Consider the following 17325-nt stretch of genomic DNA (forward strand, 5'->3'; position numbering starts at 1 on the left):
AGCAGATCCCAGCCTGCTGGGATTTGGTTCTGGGTATTCCAAAGCATCACTTAAAATGAGCATATGAGAGGAGCATATGAGATCGATGGGGATCTCGAGTCCCAGAGAAGCCCTGCTGGGAGCTGGATGCTACAGCCAGTGGGCATAGGGTCTCCGCAGGCCTTCCCCCTCAGCCCCATTTCCAGCTGTGGGTTTGCAATTCCAGCTGGGGGAGCCGGGATATTTCCCAAATGCAGAGATGACCACCCCCTAGAAGCGCTGATTTCAGGGAGCTAGCAACGGTGGCCCACCGGATCCTCATGCTGAGGCCTGGAATGATCCCTGCAGGGCTCCTTCCCTGGGCTCCCCCTCCGGGCCCCGTTAAAGTGCAGTGACACAGGATGCAGGGAGATGAAGCTGTCTGTACCTCGGGGAGCCGCTGGCCCTCGGGTGGAGGTTGGTGGGCCTCTCCTTTCCGAAGGTATCTACTTTTTCTCTGCTGGCTTTCCATCCAGTTCCCACGGCAATGGAAGTCCACGAAGCCCCACATCAATCCCACAAATGCTGAGCTCCAGGGCTGCCCCAGGTCCAGGGAACACAGAGCCCTTGGGGGCGGGCGGTGGCCAACGGTGTTTCAGAGACCAAGTGCCTTCGGGAGCCTCCAGGGCTTCTCAAGGCAGAAGCAGCCAGACGGCTGGTCACCAGCCTGAAGAAAGCCTTCCTGAAGAGTGGAAAAGCAGTGAGCCTGAAGAGCTCTTGGACTCCATCTAATTCTCAGCTCTGCGTGTGACTCTGGGTCTCTCCAAGTGCCCAGCTGTCCCCTCCAGTGCCTACTGAGCTGCCTCGGAAGTCCTCTGAGGGCTGGGGAAGCTCCGTAGGTGGCCACGGGGACCCAAGCAACCACTGGACAATGCTGGTCGGACAACTATTCTGCCACAATCCCCCATCACCCCGTGGTTGGTGACCATGGGCACTGAAAAGGACCACATGAATGAGCTGTCGTGGGAACCAGGAACCTGGTGGCCGGGCTGCAGGGCTGGGTGGCGCAGCTCTGAGAGGGGTCTTCTCTCTGCTCCCGGGGGTCAGCAGTGGGGCACGGGTCCCCGCCAGGCCCTGAGCGGGGCTCCAGCTGGCCACAGGGCCATGTAAGGATTCTGGAGGCCTGGGGAGCATGGGCACCCCAGCTGGCGTGCCACATGGGTGGTGGCCCCTCCAGCTTGCTTCATTTGGTCCCACATCCTCCTGTCGAGTCAGCAACTCTCTGTCATTGCTTCTGTGGCTCCTGTCACTGCCAACCACAGGTCCCCTTCTTCCTCATGGCTTCTGCTCCCTCATGGAGTCGTCTTTCCACCTTCTCACTCTCTCTCTGCTCCCAGTAGTCAACTCTCTCTGTACAAGTCATAGTTGAGTGTGGAGCTTTTGGCTGAGCCCACAGGATACCATCACGTAGCTCAGGCAGCCTCCTCAACACCATTCAGTGGTCGCCCCGTGGGAGGGTCCCTGGGCCACTTTGCTCAGAAGAGCCTGTGTATGTCCAGCCCATGGCCACCACTCTGGAAGGTCTGGGGGCAGGCAGGGCCCTCGGGTAGCCCAGGAGAGGCCTGGGCTCTGCCTCTGAAGCTCCCATTGTCCCGGAAGCCAGAGCTCCAGCCTCCCTGGAGACCCTTCGGGGAAGGGCTCTCCAGGAGGTGAGGGCCACTGCGTCCCTGGCCAGGCCCTTGGAACACAGGGATGAATGTGTGACATGGCCTGGCCCTCCAGGAGCTCAGAGTCCAGGGGGACGATCAGATCCAAACATGCAAGCCTCCACGAAAGGTAGTGATGGAGCAGGTCCTTGGGGACCGGGAGCCTGAAGCAGGGCCGTCTAGGGTCAGCTGGATGACGTTTCAGCTAGAAAGCATGAAGGCTTCTGGAGGCAGGACATAGAGCTGGCAGGAAGGGAGGTGTGAGGTGCCGAGAAGGGGTAGGCTCATCAGTGGGGGAAGAATGCGTTCGGAAAAGCAGGCTGGAGCCAGATCACAGGGAGGGCTGGAGCCCAGGACCTGGGCTTTGTCCTGTCCCTCGAGCGCAAGAACCCAAGAAGTGTAATGAGCAAGGGGTGTGGCCACGGTGGTCGGAGCCTCAGGGCTATGGGCCTGGAGAAGGCTGGGGGCTTGTTTCCAGGAGGCCAGCCCTAAGGCCATGTCAGCGGTGCAGGTAACAGGCAACAGTACTGAGACGCCATTGACTTTCAGTGTGACTCCACACCCTGTGAGCCCACACCCAGGGAGCCCCGGACCCACAAGCCAACACGCAGTGGTCTCTTTCCCCCTGGTGCCTCCATGTCCCAACGCTGTTGACTGTTGACAATCCCTGTGGGCCCCCTTGGCACAGGCGGATCCAAGGCCTGTTACTCCGCCCACGCCCCAGTTCCCCAGGGAGCCCCCCACCTCCCGCTCTTCCCGCCTGACACTGCAGGTCACTGACCCCACTCGGAAAACACCAGGCTCACCATATAAGGAGTGCAGGCTGGGCCTGCGTGCTCAGTGATGGCGTCTGCATGGAGGCCCTGCCTCATCTTGGCCCTGCTCTCTGGCCTGGCGGCCTCTGGCTTCCCAAGAATCCCCTCCCGGCCCCTGGGGGTAAGTCTGTCCCATCTTTGCCATCTGAGCCTGTCACATGGGCAGAAGCAACAGGATGGACCGTCCTCTATGCGGGGAGAGGAGGAGGCAGGAGGCTAGGCAGTGAGCTGTAGGGGACAAGGCTGGGTATTGGGCTCTTAAATCTCCCTTGGCCTCCGTTTCCCCACCTATCAAATGGGCAAGCAGCAGAAAGGGCTCACCTCACTGAGGGGCTGTGCTGGTCCACACCTGAGACAAGCACAGAGGACTCCAGGAAGGGCTGAGCTGAGCCTCGTGGAGATGCAGTGGTGGTGGGGGTCCTCAGAGAGGAGGCCTCAGGGCCTCAAGATCCAGAGAAAGGCAGGGTGAGTCAGAATATGTGGGGTAGGGAGATAGCTGGTTTGGTTCTCCCAGCCCTGTTCCCCTGGAAAACCTGGAGACCTGCCCTACCTGGGCCTCGGTTTCCCCATCTACTCAGAGCCCTTCCTACTCTGAAGTGGCTCTGGGAGGGTCCTATGTCCAGAGGCCCCTCAAGAGGTATGTGTGTGGGAGATGACTGCTGAACCCTGGCCTCAATGCAGAGCCTGCTCCCAGGTCATAGTGGCCTTGGCCTTGGACTGATTCCCGTGTTTGTCTTTGTTGTTGCAGAAACGGAGCCTCCCGGAAGGGGTGAGAACTTTCACCAGGCATGGGGTGGGGTGTGGCGGGGCAGAATGGAGCTGGTTGCCCAATAGCAGAAGGGGTGGGCCGTAATAAAAGGTCCCTCCCAGTCGGCAGACAGCTCCCAGCCCCCTGCCCTGGCAGACCCCATGCGACTCAAGATCCCTGGGAAACAGTGCCACAAAAGCATGCTCGTGGACCTCCTGGAAACAACCCAGGACTGCTCTTCCGCCGGCCCTGCCTCCTGTAAACACTTACCCAGCACTTGATGGTACCAGGCCCTGTATGCAGGGGACACACAGCCTCATGAGGGGACGCACAGCCTCATGAAGCATCTTCACATCCTGCTCGAGACAGACGTCTCCCTAGACTTTCCCTCAGTCCACCAGCCCCACTGGAGAGAAGGTGTTGAGACACGAAGGCCCTCCCCACACAGTCCCCTTGGCATGGGAAATTAGTGCCCGTCTGGGGACAGAATCAAGCAATTACCAAAGGAGAGGAGGAGGGCTGGGGTGCATGTGAACGCGATTTCTTTCCAAGTGGAGGTGGGCAGGAAGAGCTGGTACAGGTGCGCCAGGGCCAGAGACACGGGGTGGCTGGAGCACAGACAATCAGAGACAGGACCTGCCTGGAGGACCTTGGAGCCATGGGGACAACTGTCTTGAGGGTGATGGGGAGCATAAGAGGGTTTAAGTGGGAGACAGGGTCAGGCTTGGATTTTTATAAGACCTCCCTGGCTACAACTAGCTGCATGTACACAGATCCAGAATTAAGGAGGCAGAGCAAGTGCCCTCCCTCTCCCTGTCCCCCTTCCCCCTCCTCCCCCTCTCCCTCCTCTCTTTAAGTGGGAGATCGACAGGGACAGGGTCAGACTTGACTCTCCCTCCCCCACTCCTCCTCCCCCTCCCCCTTGCCCTATTCTTCCCCCTCCCCCTCCTCTTCTTCTGGGCACCAACACATGCAATACCATCCTCAAGTTCCTTCTCATGGTGCAAAACCCTTCCCTGAGTGGCTTCTTGGTGCTGAGCTCCAAGGCAGACTGAGTTAAGGAGCCTGTGGGGCCAGGGAACAAGGAGAGACAAAGGCTGAATCAGACAAGGCCCCTGCCGGCCAAGGAGCCCCTGGTCTCCGAGGGGGAGAGAGGTGTTAGAAAGGACAGAACATTCCAGAACCAAGGTGGCCGATTGAATGCAAAGATGGAGGAGGCCGCCCGGGTTTCAGTCACAGTGCCTGGGAAACTGGAGGAGCTACTTACCAGACAGGGGCTCTGGGTTCTGCAGGGGGAGCCTGGGAGGACCAGCCAGGCTGAAGGCCTGATTTCCCAGAGGCCGATCACTGTCCCCTCCTGCAGGTCGTCAATGGCATCGAGGTCTACAGCACCAAGATCAGCTGCAAGGTGACCTCCCGATTTGCTCACAATGTTGTCACCACCAGAGCAGTCAACCGTGCAGACACGGCCAAGGAGGTGTCCTTTGACGTGGAGCTGCCCAAGACGGCCTTCATCACCAACTTCACCTTGTGGGTGTCGCCATGGCTGCTGGCTCCAGGCTGGGGGTTGGGGGGGTGGGGAGTCTGGCTCAGCCTGAACCCCCAACTCTCCTTCCTTGTAGGACCATCGACGGTGTTACCTACCCCGGGAATGTCAAGGAGAAGGAAGTTGCCAAGAAGCAGTATGAAAAGGCTGTGTCCCAGGGCAAGACAGCCGGCTTGGTCAAGTAAGAGGGTCCCCCCGCACCCCGGCCTTGGAAAGAGTGTGTGGGCTGCAGGGGCTCTCAGAGATGCAGACAACAGTGGCCCAGGTTCTTGGTATTGTTACTCTTTCATGATCATAGCAAAATGTGCCCGTGATGCTTACGACATTATCCTACTTGGAAGTGGGGGCAAGCAAGTCTCAGAGAGGGGAGGGTCTCCCCATGGGGCTGGACTTGAGCCAAGGGCCCAGGCAGGCGGGCTGGTGCAGTCTGCAGGGTGATTTTTACACCCCATTCAGGGCCTCTGGGAGGAAGCTGGAGAAATTCACAGTCTCCGTCAACGTGGCGGCGGGCAGCAAGGTCACCTTCGAGCTAACCTACGAGGAGCTGCTGAAGAGGCACAAGGGCAAATATGAGATGTTCCTTAAGGTCCAGCCCAAGCAGCTGGTCAAGCACTTTGAGGTAATCAACCACCCTGCAGACGGTGCTGAAAGGACAAGGGTAAACGTGCAGGTGTGCGGGGATGGGGGTGGGCTGCAGGGAAGGGCGCTGGGACAGAGCACTGAGCAGGGTCGAGAACGCAGAGGTCCAGTCCCACCAAGGCTGAGAAGCGTCCGAGCTGAAAGCCAAAGGAGATGCCTTAGTGCTAGAGTGCAGGGCACTAAATGGCAGGTGGTGCAAGAGACTTGGGGTCACCGAGCTGTCTACAAGCCTTCGAGGTCCTTTTCTTGGTGGGAGACACGAGGCTTAGCCATTAGGAGTTATTGGGAGGCTGTCCCTGCTCCCTCACTGACCCTCTCCATCCCCTTGGCCTTGTCCTGGAGGCTGGCCTCTCTCTGCGCTGTCGCCGAGTGACCCCTCCTACTCTTGCACGTTCCAGATCAAGGCAGACATCTACGAGCCCCAGGGCATCAGCTCGCTGGATGCTGAGGCCTCGTTCATCACCAATGACCTCCTGGGCAGCGCCCTCACCAAGTCCTTCTCTGGGAAAAAGGTGGTGTTCTCAGGCCTGGGGGGAGGGCAGGGGCAAGAACCCTGACACTTAAGGGATAAGCGTGAAGCCCAGGGCTTGGCTGAGAAGGGGAGGGGGGAATACTCACTGCCATCACTTCTCCCTGGCCCCAGGTCGGGGGTGAGGGTGCTGGAGGCCAGCGCTAGTGCTGCTGTGATCTGGGGTCCCAGCTGCCTTGAGGATGGGGGACGGGGGAATCATTCATAAGGCCCAGTCTCATTTTACCTTGGGAAGTAGGCGGTGCAATTTATTGTCTATGTTACAGATAAGGACACTGAGGCCAGAGGGCGTCATTTAGATCTGCTGACTGCCCTGAGGGGTGACAGATGAAAGGGAATCTCTTGGTGCTGATGGTTGGCTCCGGTTCCCAAGAACCTCAGCCATTCCAGGGGCCTTTTTCATCATGGGCAGTGGATAAATAAATGTCACCTGAATAACAAACCTTATTCAGGAATTCAGGAATTCCTGGTCAATGCCTGAGGAGCATGTGCTGGGAGGGCTGGTGGTTTCTGCAGGGCAGTGAGTTCGCCCTGGGCCCCCCATCTCCCCGCGACGTGCTCAGGAAGGCCAAAGCATTCTGGATGGCAGCTGGACCGCCCAGGCGCCGCCCCCCTCCCCAGCCGCCGCCTTTGGGCTCCTCCTGTGGGGGCTCTGTCTCTCTCCCCAGGGAAGCACAAGGTCCACAGGCCCTGGCCAAGCTGAGCGAGGCCCTCTGTTGCCTCCCCCAGGGCCACGTGTCCTTCAAGCCCAGCATGGACCAGCAGCGTTCGTGCCCAACCTGCTCAGACTCCCTGATCAACGGGGATTTTATCATCACCTACGACGTGAACAGGGAGTCCCCAGCCAACGTGCAGGTAGCTGCCTGGCAGACCCGCTGGGCTGGCTGGTCCTCTGTCCCCCCGAGGCGGTGGGGGCCGTCACAGGAGGGGCTGTAGTGGCATCTCGTGCCCAGATCCGCAGTCCTCAGCCCAAGGCCAAGTTTCCTGCACGGCCTGGGGATGACAGACGGTCCGGAGCCTTCGTGCGGCACCCCATGGTGGATATGTGCAAGGACCGTTGTTTTCTGGAGCTGGTAAATGACTGGGCTCTGTTCGCAAGGGTCGCCAAGGGCACGTGGCCTCCTGTCTCTCTCTCCCCTTCCCAGATAGTCAACGGCTACTTCGTGCACTTCTTTGCACCTCAAGGCCTGCCGGTGGTGCCCAAGAGCGTGGTCTTCGTCATCGACGTCAGCGGCTCCATGCACGGTCGAAAAATGGAACAGGTATTTGCTTCACTGTGGGTCGGCGGGGGACAGAGTTGTCTGTGAGGGAACAGAGCTGATGTTTCCCGTCTTAAGAGGAAGGAGGGGACAGACAGGATTTAAAGAAAGGGCACAGAGCGTGGCAAAGAGCCCAGGCCCCCGCGCCAGCCGGGCTGGGAGGACAGACAGCTGGCTGGCCACCGGCCGCTCCCTCCCAGCCTCTTGTCTGCCGCTCTCTCTCCTTCCCAGACCAAGGATGCCCTCCTCAAGATCCTGGAAGATATGAAGCAGGAGGACTACCTGAACTTCATTCTGTTCAGTGGGGATGTGACCACCTGGAAAGACAACTTAGTTCAAGCCACTCCCGAGAACATCGAGGAGGCTAGGACATTTGTGAAGAATATTCACGATCGAGGAAGTAAGATGGGAGGGAAGAGCGGATGCATCCTGCCGCGCCCCTTGGCCTCAGCCATCCGCCTCCTTCGTGCCTTGGGCCGGAGACTCCACTGGGCTAAGCCCTGCAGAGACTAGCTGGAGCAGGGGTGGGTCTCAGGCTTGATAGTGGGGTGTCTTCTCTGTGGGCTTGGGGAGCCCCCTCTTCCTTTCTCTAACCTGTGATGCTGGCACCCTGCTAGTCCCAGCAAGATGACACCACGGACAGCCTTCATCCTGGGCTGTCTTAGGGAGAATGACAAGTGACGTCACTACGGCTCCCCTCTCCTCCCAGGGAGCGGGTCTGGGAGTCCATCTGACAGTTTCCCAAACTGCTTTCACACCTACTTTCCGGCAGCCCCATGAGGCTGGTCCTTTCATCCCCATTGAAAGAGTGAGTCATTCAGCCACCACTCACTGGGTCACTCAGTCAATACCTACTGAACACCGCCATGCACTGGCCAACGGCACCTTGGGGTCCAAGAGTGGGGTCTGCTGTCCCGACTTCCTCCACCTTGGTTCCCCGAGGACACTCTCTCACGGCGCTGTCTGTGTCTGTGTGCCAGTGACTAACATCAACGATGCGCTACTGCGGGCCATCAGCATGCTGAACAAGGCCCGGGAGGAGCACAGAGTCCCAGAGAGGAGCACCTCCATTGTCATCATGCTGACGGATGGGGACGCCAACATTGGTGAGGCAGGCGGCTCCGGAGCCGGCGTGTGGCGAGATCTTGGGTGGCTCTCCCAGTGGCCCGGGAGCCCTTCAAAGGTGGTGTCCTGTCTCCCCCTGCTGAGGACTACCCCCTTGCCCCGACACGGGCTCGTGGCCGTGACCCCACCAGCTCTGCGTGGACAGGAGTCTGATACCTCCAGACAGAGCTGAGCCAGCTCGCTGCTGGGCTATGGCTGGAGTGAGAACACCCCTTTCTCCTGCAGGGGAAAGCAGACCTGAAAAAATCCAAGAGAATGTACGCAATGCCATTAGGGGCAAGTTCCCTTTGTATAACCTGGGCTTTGGCAACAATCTGAATTACAACTTCCTGGAGAGCATGGCTCTGGAGAACCATGGGCTGGCCCGGCGCATTTATGAGGATTCCGATGCCAACCTGCAGTTGCAGGTATGCCTTGTCTTGCACACCTCCAGGGTCGGGGAGCTCATTACCTCTTCAGGCAGCTGTTCCACCGAGTGACACATTTACTTGTTAGAATGTGTCTCCTCTTGGGCTCACATGGACCTCTCGCTACCTCTTAGCCATCAGTGGTGGTTGATTTTGTCCTCGGGCTACACAGAATAGACTTGCTTCCTCCGTGGGATGGTCAAACGAAATAAGGGGTCGAATATGAATGTCCTATAAACTGAACAATTCTGTAGTGTAAGCATGCCCTCAGGGCGGCCTGGCGTGCTGTATATTTGCTCGGCTGCTACAACAAGGTACCAGAGACTGGGAGGGCTCCCACCACAGAAAGGGACTGCGTCGATGTTCTAGAGGCTACAAGTCCGAGATCCAGGTGTGAGCAGGGCTGCTCCCCTCCGGGGGTTGTGAAGCAGGGTCTGCTCCAGGCGTCTCTCCTTGGCTCATGGATGGCCACCTTCTCCCTGTCCCTCCACATCATCGGCCCTGCGTGGGTGTCTGTCTCTGGATCCGAATTGCTCCCTGTTCAGAAGGACACCAGATATATTGACTGGGACCTGCTCCAAAGGCATTTTTTTAAACTTTTATTTTATTTTTTAAAATATTTTATTTACTTATTTGACAGAGAGAGATCACAAGAAGGCAGAGAGGCAGGCAGAGAGAGAGGAAGGGAAGCAGGCTCCTGAGCAGAGAGCCTGATGTGGGGCTCCATCCCAGGACCCTGAGATCATGACCTGAGCCGAAGGCAGAGGCCTCAACCCACTGAGCCACCCAGGCACCCCTCAAAGGTCTCATTTTAACTCGATTACCTCTGTAACCTCCCTAATCCCAAAAAAGGTTACATCTTGAGATCCTGCGGCGAAGGATCTTAACATACGGACTTTGGGGATATGCAATTCATCCCCTGACAGACATACTTCCACCTAAACTGAATTTGCTGTCTACCTGACATTCAAATTCAATGGCCCGTCCTGTATTTTCATTTGCTAAGTCTGCCGACCCTATCCTCCCCCGTGTCTACACCTCTGCAGTAGACCAACCCCTCATGCCTTCGCCTCATCTCTCTTAACCCTTGTGCACACGCCCATGTCACCTTCTCTTCTCAGCTTCTCCTCCTTAGCTTTCTCTTTCTTACTTTCTTTCCAGCAAAAATTTCTCAAGTACTTTCTATGTGCCAAGAACTCTGTGCTTACCCTCTGTTCTTCCCAGGCTCTTCCTAGTTGAGGGGAGGGGGGACTGGAGGGGTTTGGGGAGTCTCCCACAAACTGAAGGGCACAGTCAGGGCCACAAGGAAGTGGAGATCAGGACCCGGAACTGGCTCAGCCTGGGGGATCGACACCTGGGGAGGCAGCAGGGGGCACCTGCCCAGCCTGTCCTCTCCATGCCCACCCTTTGACCTGAGATGACCAGGTCCCCCTTCTGGACTCCAGGGTTTCTATGAGGAGGTGGCCAACCCGCTGCTGACAGGCGTGGAGGTAGAGTACCCTGAGAACGCCATCCAGGACCTCACCCAGAATGCTTACCAGCACTTCTACGACGGCTCTGAGATTGTGGTGGCTGGGCGCCTGCTGGACAAGGACATGAACAACTTTAAGGCAGACGTTAAGGGCCATGGGGTGAGCTGGGCCAGGGCCAGAATGTGTGCTGTGGACGGGGGATCAGCACCGAAGGGGCTCTGGCCTCCCGGCTGATGGTCCAGCAGTGGTAGCCCTCGAAATGGGGCCACATAGTCCAGGCCTCCAGCCCTCAAGCCTCTGGCCTCCTCTCACTCCCACCTCAGGCCATCAATGATCTGACCTTCACAGAGGAGGTGGACATGAAGGAAATGGAAAAGGCTCTGAAGGAGCAGGACTACATTTTTGGGAACTACATCGAGCGGCTCTGGGCCTACCTCACCATTGAGCAGCTGCTGGAGAAGCGGTGATTTCAATAACCCCTCGATAGCCAGACCCCACCCCTGCGTCCTTGACACTACCCCACACCCTACCTGTGCTTGCCCCTGTGCTGGCTGTGCTCTGGGGGAGCCCAAGAGGAAGAAGCCGCAGCCACTCCCCGGGATGTGCCCCTCCACGTGCTGTCCCAGCTGCCTTCCCCTCTTCTCAGCCCAGCCTCACGGGATGGTTTCCCCAGGACAGAGCCCAGCCTGACATCTGGCCTCAGCACCCTGTAGCCCACAGCCAGTGTGGGCCCACAAGGATAGGGAGGCTGAACACAACTGAAGGCTGGGACCTTGCCCTCAGCCCCCAGAAGGCGGAGCTTGGGCCCATAGGAGAGCACTGTCAGCCTTCCTTTTGGGGGGTATGGGCCTATAAAGTCCCTGGAGCAGGGGCTGGGATGGGCTGAGCACTCAGCACAGGGCCACTGTCATGAGTGATTATTGTAATGCCATGTCAAGCCTCTTCTATCTTATAGTGGAGAAACTGAGGCCTGGCCTCAGACACAGGCTGTCCGTCTGTCCCAAGGAGCTGGTGAACCAGTCTTTTCTGAGCACTCGAGGGTTCTACCCTGGGAAAAGGCACTCCTGGGCTGTCTCTGGGGCTCTTGGCCTGGTTCTGGGAGCCAGAGCAGAGGAGGTCAGGCAGGGAACTCTTCTCCGGCTGACACTCCTGTCCCTCCCCACAGCAAGAATGCCCATGGCGAGGAGAAGGAGAACCTCACTGCCCAGGCCCTGGACCTGTCCCTCAAGTACCACTTTGTGACTCCACTGACCTCCATGGTGGTGACCAAGCCCGAGGACAATGAAGACCAGACTGCCATCGCTGACAAGCCTGGAGAAGGTGGGCATGGAGAGTACAGGCCAGAACTCGCAGGCCTTCCAGACCCGGGGCCTTGGGTGCCTAGAAGAGGAACAAGCCAGGCTGGCGAGACCCAGCCTTGCTCCAGAAGGGCAGGTCCAGGGGCGTAGAAGGAAACATGGCTGAGGTTTGGGGAGGGTGTTGTGGAGGGAGTGAAGCCATCAGCATGGACAGTGCGTGGGGGGTGAACAGAGAGGCCTCTGCATCTCTAAAGGGATATGAGTCAAGGGACACCTTGCCCAGGGTGATTTCAAAGAAAGAGGCTTTGGCTGCAGCATGGAGGTGCTCAGTTAGGCAGGAACAACTTCCAGCTTGAAAGTTGGGCCCAGAGCACGTGCCTGGGGATTGTGAAAGGAAAAGGCCTTGAGTGCTGGAGGCTTGACAGGCCTGCTCAAGCAGACTCCAAGAGGGGACTCCTAAGCACCCTGTACCTGGGAGTGGGGATGGGGGTTTGGCCGGGGGAGACACAGGAAGCAAAGATCTGGTCCAGGCCAGGCCCCTGGACTCCAGGAGCTCCTGGCTCCAGGCGATATGCCCTTGGGGGTGGGGAGGAGTTGTCTGCTGGGAGGCCCACAGCCTGGGGCGGGGTGGACGGGCAGCAAGTTGGTAGCACTGGGGTTGACACCAGGAGTCTGTGGATCTTAACACATTTCTCCCCTTTCTCCCTCACAGGACCTGTGGACACAGAAGGTGAGCTTCTACCAGCGGCTGGGTGGGTATCCCAGGATGGGGACAAGAGAGAACCAAGGAGGCCTTTCCAAGCGCCGAGGCCAGGGAGGGGCCCTTAGGACACCTGCACCCAGGTCCCAGTGCTGTTGCCAACCCAAGAGTCACTGCAGTCTGGGCTCTGCCCTCTCTGAGCCTCAGCAGGTCCTCGTGGGCAGTTTGGAGGTGGCTTTCCCCGACTAGTGAGGGACAATCAGCACGAGCGCTTTCCGTGAGCTGCAGAAATGAGCCAATTCTCACGTCAGGCACTGACATTCCATTGATTCCACAGCGATCCTCTAAAGGAGTCCTCTCGTGGTTCCCATTTTATAGCGAGGAAACCGAGGCATGGAGAGCCTAAGTCTATTAGTTAGAGGACTTAGTAAGCAGGTGGCCAAGCTGGGACTTCAGCCCAGGCCCCTCACCGGGATTCACAGCATTCTCTCTTTATCAAATCGCATCCTCGACCCCAGCAAGCCACCCTCCCCCACCAGGCAGGGCCTCCCAGCCCCCACCTGCCAGCTCCACTGCCATTGACAGACATTGTCATCCGAGCAGTGCCTCTGGCCTGGCTACCTGCTCTGCCTTTAGCACGGGGCTGTCAGAGGCAGTCACTGGTGGGCAGACATGGACACAAGAATGTGCATAGACGGGGAGGGGTTCAGTATGAAGGACAACAGACAGCTGTGAGCTTCTGGGGAGAGGGACTTCAGGGGTGCGGGATGGCTTCTGCTGTGAACATTGTTCATGACAGAGAAGCAGACGATCTCATGGCTTACATTTTAGCCATGTCACATTCTGCCTCAACCTAGAAATTACAGCCGTATTTCCACCGGTCCTCGAAAGGAGTTCCCTGGGCATGCTCCCATTTCTAAAGCCTACCTTAGGAATCACATCCCAATCCTCCACCTATCAGGGTTGGGGTTCCACTGGAGACTTGTGGCCCTAGGACAGGCAGAGGCATGGGGCTAGGGGAGAGGGCACCCTCTGACCCCACTCACAACTGCCCTTTGGTCTCCTTCCTCAGTGGCGCGCTCCATGGCTTACCTGAGTGAGTACAGGCCCGTGGCCACAGCCCCTGCCCCTCCTGAACCCCCCATCCCGCCCAGAGGGCACTGCCCAGAGACTGGCCCTGTGTCATATTTCCTTCTGGAGTCTTTGTGAGTCAGCTCTCTGGAACAGGCAGATGGTTGGGGGCCTGAGGAGATGGGGGTGGTTTGAGAGCCTAGGGAAGCAGGAAGGGGAGGGGCCGAACCAAACCCTGGTTGGGGGTCCTGGCGCCTCTCCCCGGCCTGTTTGTTTAGCTCAGCCTCTCTCCCTCTGCATCCACAGCCAGCTACCAACCTCCTCAGACACCTTACTACTACGGTGAGTGCTCCCTGCTCCTCCTGGGGTGAGACCCAGGCCCTAGGGCCCAGCAACTCCTACCTGTTAGGAGTCTACCCACTGGGGCCAAGATGGGAGGGGAGGTTCCTCCTGGAACTGTGATCCAGTCCTTTCTCTGATGCGCCTTCAGTGGACGGGGACCCCCACTTCATCATCCAAGTCCCGCAGAAAGACGACGCCATCTGCTTCAACATCGATGAAGACCCAGGCACGGTGCTGCGTCTCATTCAGGACCCTGTCACAGGTGGGGGCTGGGGCTGCGGCTGTGGCCAGTGCCTCACTCTGCCCATAAGGCGTCCTCTTTATGTGTAGCTTACACCGTGAGGGGGCTGTCCGGAGCCACAGTCTCACCAAGGACCTCACTGTGTTGGAGAGATGGTCAGGGTTGAGGGTGCTCGGGGGCAGCCCGTGTCTGGGAGATAGTTTTTCTCTGAACTCCACTCCTGGTCCAGATGGGTCAAGTCTGCAGCGTGGGCCCTCGGCCACCAGTGTAACCCAGGAGTGTCCAGACCAGAGAGGGCTGGCTCTGAAGGCCTGGTCTCACTTTGGGGACCCCATGCCGTTCCCCCTCAGCAATGCTGTCTGGAGGACTCAGAAGGTCTCACTGGTCCCTCACTGCCCCGTCCCTCCGGCAGGCCTCACAGTTAACGGGCAGATCATTGGCGATAAGGGAGGCAACTCTGACCCCAAGACCAGAAAGACTTACTTTGGCAAACTGGGCATTGCCAGCGCTCACATGGACTTCCGGATGGAGGTGACACCAGAGAAGGTCACCCTATGGAATGGAGCTGCACAGAGCACCTTCAGCTGGCTGGACACGGTCACAATCTCACAGGATGGGTAAGGCCTCCCATCGGGTCTCTGAGGAGCACTTCAGGCCAAGGGCCTGAGGAGCCTTTGAGGGATCCCAGAAGATCCGCAGGGGTCACAGGTGAGACCAGTGGCCTCAGAGCTCAGCCCCTGCCCAGGGAAGGGTGACCGCATGGCCTCAGCCAGGTACGGTAGCTGGCCGGTTCACAGGACAGATCTCGAGGGAAGGGCTGTGCGGATGTAAGCATTAGTTGGACCTACACACCGAATACACACTAATCCCCATTTTCTCCTTCTCTCGCTGAGCTCGTTAACCGGAACCTTCTCAGACTGCTCAGCCTCTCTCCTCAAGTCACCCAGAGCCTAGTGGGCGGGACAGGGCTGTCACTCCCGGCGAAGCTCTGAGAGGGGCGGAAGCTACCCCAGGTCACACAGGAAGCCAGTGGCTGAGCTGAGGCTCAATCCCTGGTCTCCAGACTCCCTGGACAGCCCTGTTCCTACTTATGGGGGAAAAAGGATGAGCCATCTCCTAGTACAGCGCAGAGTCAACACACATGAGGCACCTGCTCTCCAGTGCCTCTGAGATAGTTTCCAGAGTTTGTGTGCCCTTGGGTGCCGTGTGCAGAAAAGGCCCTCCCGAGACACCCTGGACGCAGATGCCCAGTGTCATGGCCACCACCGGTCCCACCTGCTGAGCTCCTCTTCTCTCCTAGGCTGTCCGTGACAATCAACAGGAAGAAGAACATGGTGGTCTCCTTCGGAGATGGGGTTACTTTTGTGGTCATCCTGCACCAGGTGTGGAAGAAGCATCCTGTACACCAGGACTTTCTGGGTTTCTACGTGGTGGACAGTCACCGGATGTCGGCACAGACGCATGGACTTCTGGGTATGGAATGTTCGAGCTTCAGATTGTTCAGGACACATGGCAGAGGGGAGACGCCCCAGGAAAGATTGTCCCAGTCACTCCAGACCCAGCATCCGACACCCTGTCAGCCTTTGCGTCAACCCCGGAAGGCTGGGGCCATGTTCCCTCTGGTGCTGGCAGGGGCTCACAGTGTGCAGGGGCCGACAGTATGAATGTTTTTTGTTCCCAGGACAATTCTTCCATCCCTTTGACTTTGAAGTGTCTGACATCCACCCAGGCTCTGACCCCACAAAGCCAGACGCCACCATGGTGGTGAAGAACCATCAGCTGACGGTCACCAGGTGACGGGACTCCTCTGGAGAGCCTTCTCTGCCCACACCCGCGGGTCTGGCAGGCTCTTGTCTCCTGTGGGGCACCTACCCTCGTTTCTCTCCAGGATCCTGACCCCCCTCTAGGCCCCTCCTAATCAGGAAAAGGCCAAACTCAGCTCCCTAGAAGGAGCTAATCATTTGATTTCCTTCTTGTCCAAAGAGTTCTAGAGTCTTAGAATGAGCAAATTCACACCCTTTTCCTGCTTGAAGTCCACGAGCCTAGCAGCTGTCTGGTCCACACTGCATCACAGTGTCTCTTTCCTTTTTCCCAGGGGATCCCAGAAAGACTACAGGAAGGATGTCAGCGTCGGCACCAAGGTCGCCTGCTGGTTTGTCCACAACAACGGGGAAGGGCTGATTGATGGTGTCCACAGTGACTACATCATCCCCAAGCTGTTCTGAGCAGACGTGCCAGCTCCCGTCCCGCTGAGACGGCTGGCCCAGTTCGCCTGGCATTGGGAACCAGCCCAGAGCAGGGCCCGAGGGAGGGCTGTGACAATAAAGCCCAAGGGGACGCTGCCACCAGCCTCTGCATGCCTCTGTGAGTCCCTGCTCCAGAAACAGACCATTAGGCCCCGAGGTGGCTCCAAGGAGGGGCTGGGGGGCTAGAAAAGTAAATCTCTGGGCCTCTCCTCTGATGCCGGTGAAAGATGGGGTGGGTTGGGATGGTGCTTTGGGGAGCCAAATGTCTGACGGTTTGGGAAGGAAAAAACCAAGAACTGACTCTGGTGCAAAAAGAGCTCTGAGAAGTCGAGAAGGGTTGAGTGCTTCCCAGAGTGCAGGAGGGTAATAAGGAAAGTCGGGGGTCATGGCTCAGTGGCTCCTATCAGGCCCCCCAGGTCCGAAGATCTTTCTATGATGAGGAAGCAGAGTGCTCTGGAGCAGACAGAGCCAACAGCTCATGACGGATGTCATTTATCCCTCCATCTTCCCACTATCTAGCCAGCCACCCCCACCATCCACCAGCTAGCCCCCATCCACTAGCTATCCACACCCCTCACCCATCCACTAGCCGGCCAGTCCCCCACCATCCATTAGCCACCCCGCATACTAGCTACTCACCCGCCCTCATGCATCCACCAGCCAACCCCCACCCACTAGCTAACCATCCAGCCAACCAGCCAGCAGATAAACCCAGCATTCTGATTCTGGGCCAGAATCTGGGGGCACACAGCCCCCAGTAACCCGGTTCCTCTTTGCATGGGTGCCCCACGTTCACTGGCAGCTAGGCTGGGAATCCCTTCGATCTTCAATCACCACTCATGGTCACCACCTGCTCCACCCCCACAGTGAGTCCTGGGGGTGCCAGGAGTCAGACAGAGAGTCCCAGAGGTGGGGCTCTGAGGGCTCTCAGTCAGGACAACCCCCTCCCACCAGGACAACTGCAACACCCCTTCCTGGGTCTCCCTTCTTCCACAAATTGATTTTGTAGAGCAGAACTGACTGTCAGTCTCTGCCTAAAACCCTCTAAATAATACTTCCCACCCACTGATCTTGGGACAAAGGCCAAAGTCCTACCTATGGTCTCTCTCCCATCACCAACCACACACACCAGGTGGTTCCCTCACTTTTGGGGTTCCAGTCACACAGATGGCTTCCAGTTCTGCAAACCTAACCCCTCCTGCCCCGGATCCTTTGGCTTTGCT

General features: G+C 58.1%; 1 protein-coding gene across 1 annotated transcript; it reads left to right on the forward strand.

The window, feature by feature from the left end:
* Positions 1 to 2505: 2505 nt before the first annotated feature.
* ITIH3 (inter-alpha-trypsin inhibitor heavy chain 3) lies at positions 2506 to 16094 on the forward strand. The gene is made up of 22 exons (XM_032868287.1): positions 2506 to 2600; positions 3228 to 3248; positions 4591 to 4757; positions 4850 to 4954; positions 5230 to 5392; positions 5811 to 5924; positions 6671 to 6796; positions 7087 to 7203; positions 7432 to 7600; positions 8181 to 8306; positions 8551 to 8732; positions 10178 to 10363; positions 10528 to 10667; positions 11370 to 11524; positions 12215 to 12232; positions 13275 to 13298; positions 13580 to 13615; positions 13764 to 13877; positions 14269 to 14473; positions 15157 to 15329; positions 15538 to 15649; positions 15952 to 16094. Exons 1-22 carry the CDS (start codon positions 2508 to 2510, stop codon positions 16079 to 16081), a joined length of 2676 nt encoding a protein of 891 aa, XP_032724178.1. The 5' UTR covers positions 2506 to 2507; the 3' UTR covers positions 16082 to 16094.
* The last annotated feature ends 1231 nt before the right edge of the window (positions 16095 to 17325 follow it).

The sequence above is a fragment of the Lontra canadensis genome, unplaced genomic scaffold, assembly GCF_010015895.1.
Source record: "Lontra canadensis isolate GAN:19392208 unplaced genomic scaffold, GSC_riverotter_1.0 scaffold35, whole genome shotgun sequence".
Taxonomy (NCBI): domain Eukaryota; kingdom Metazoa; phylum Chordata; class Mammalia; order Carnivora; family Mustelidae; genus Lontra; species Lontra canadensis.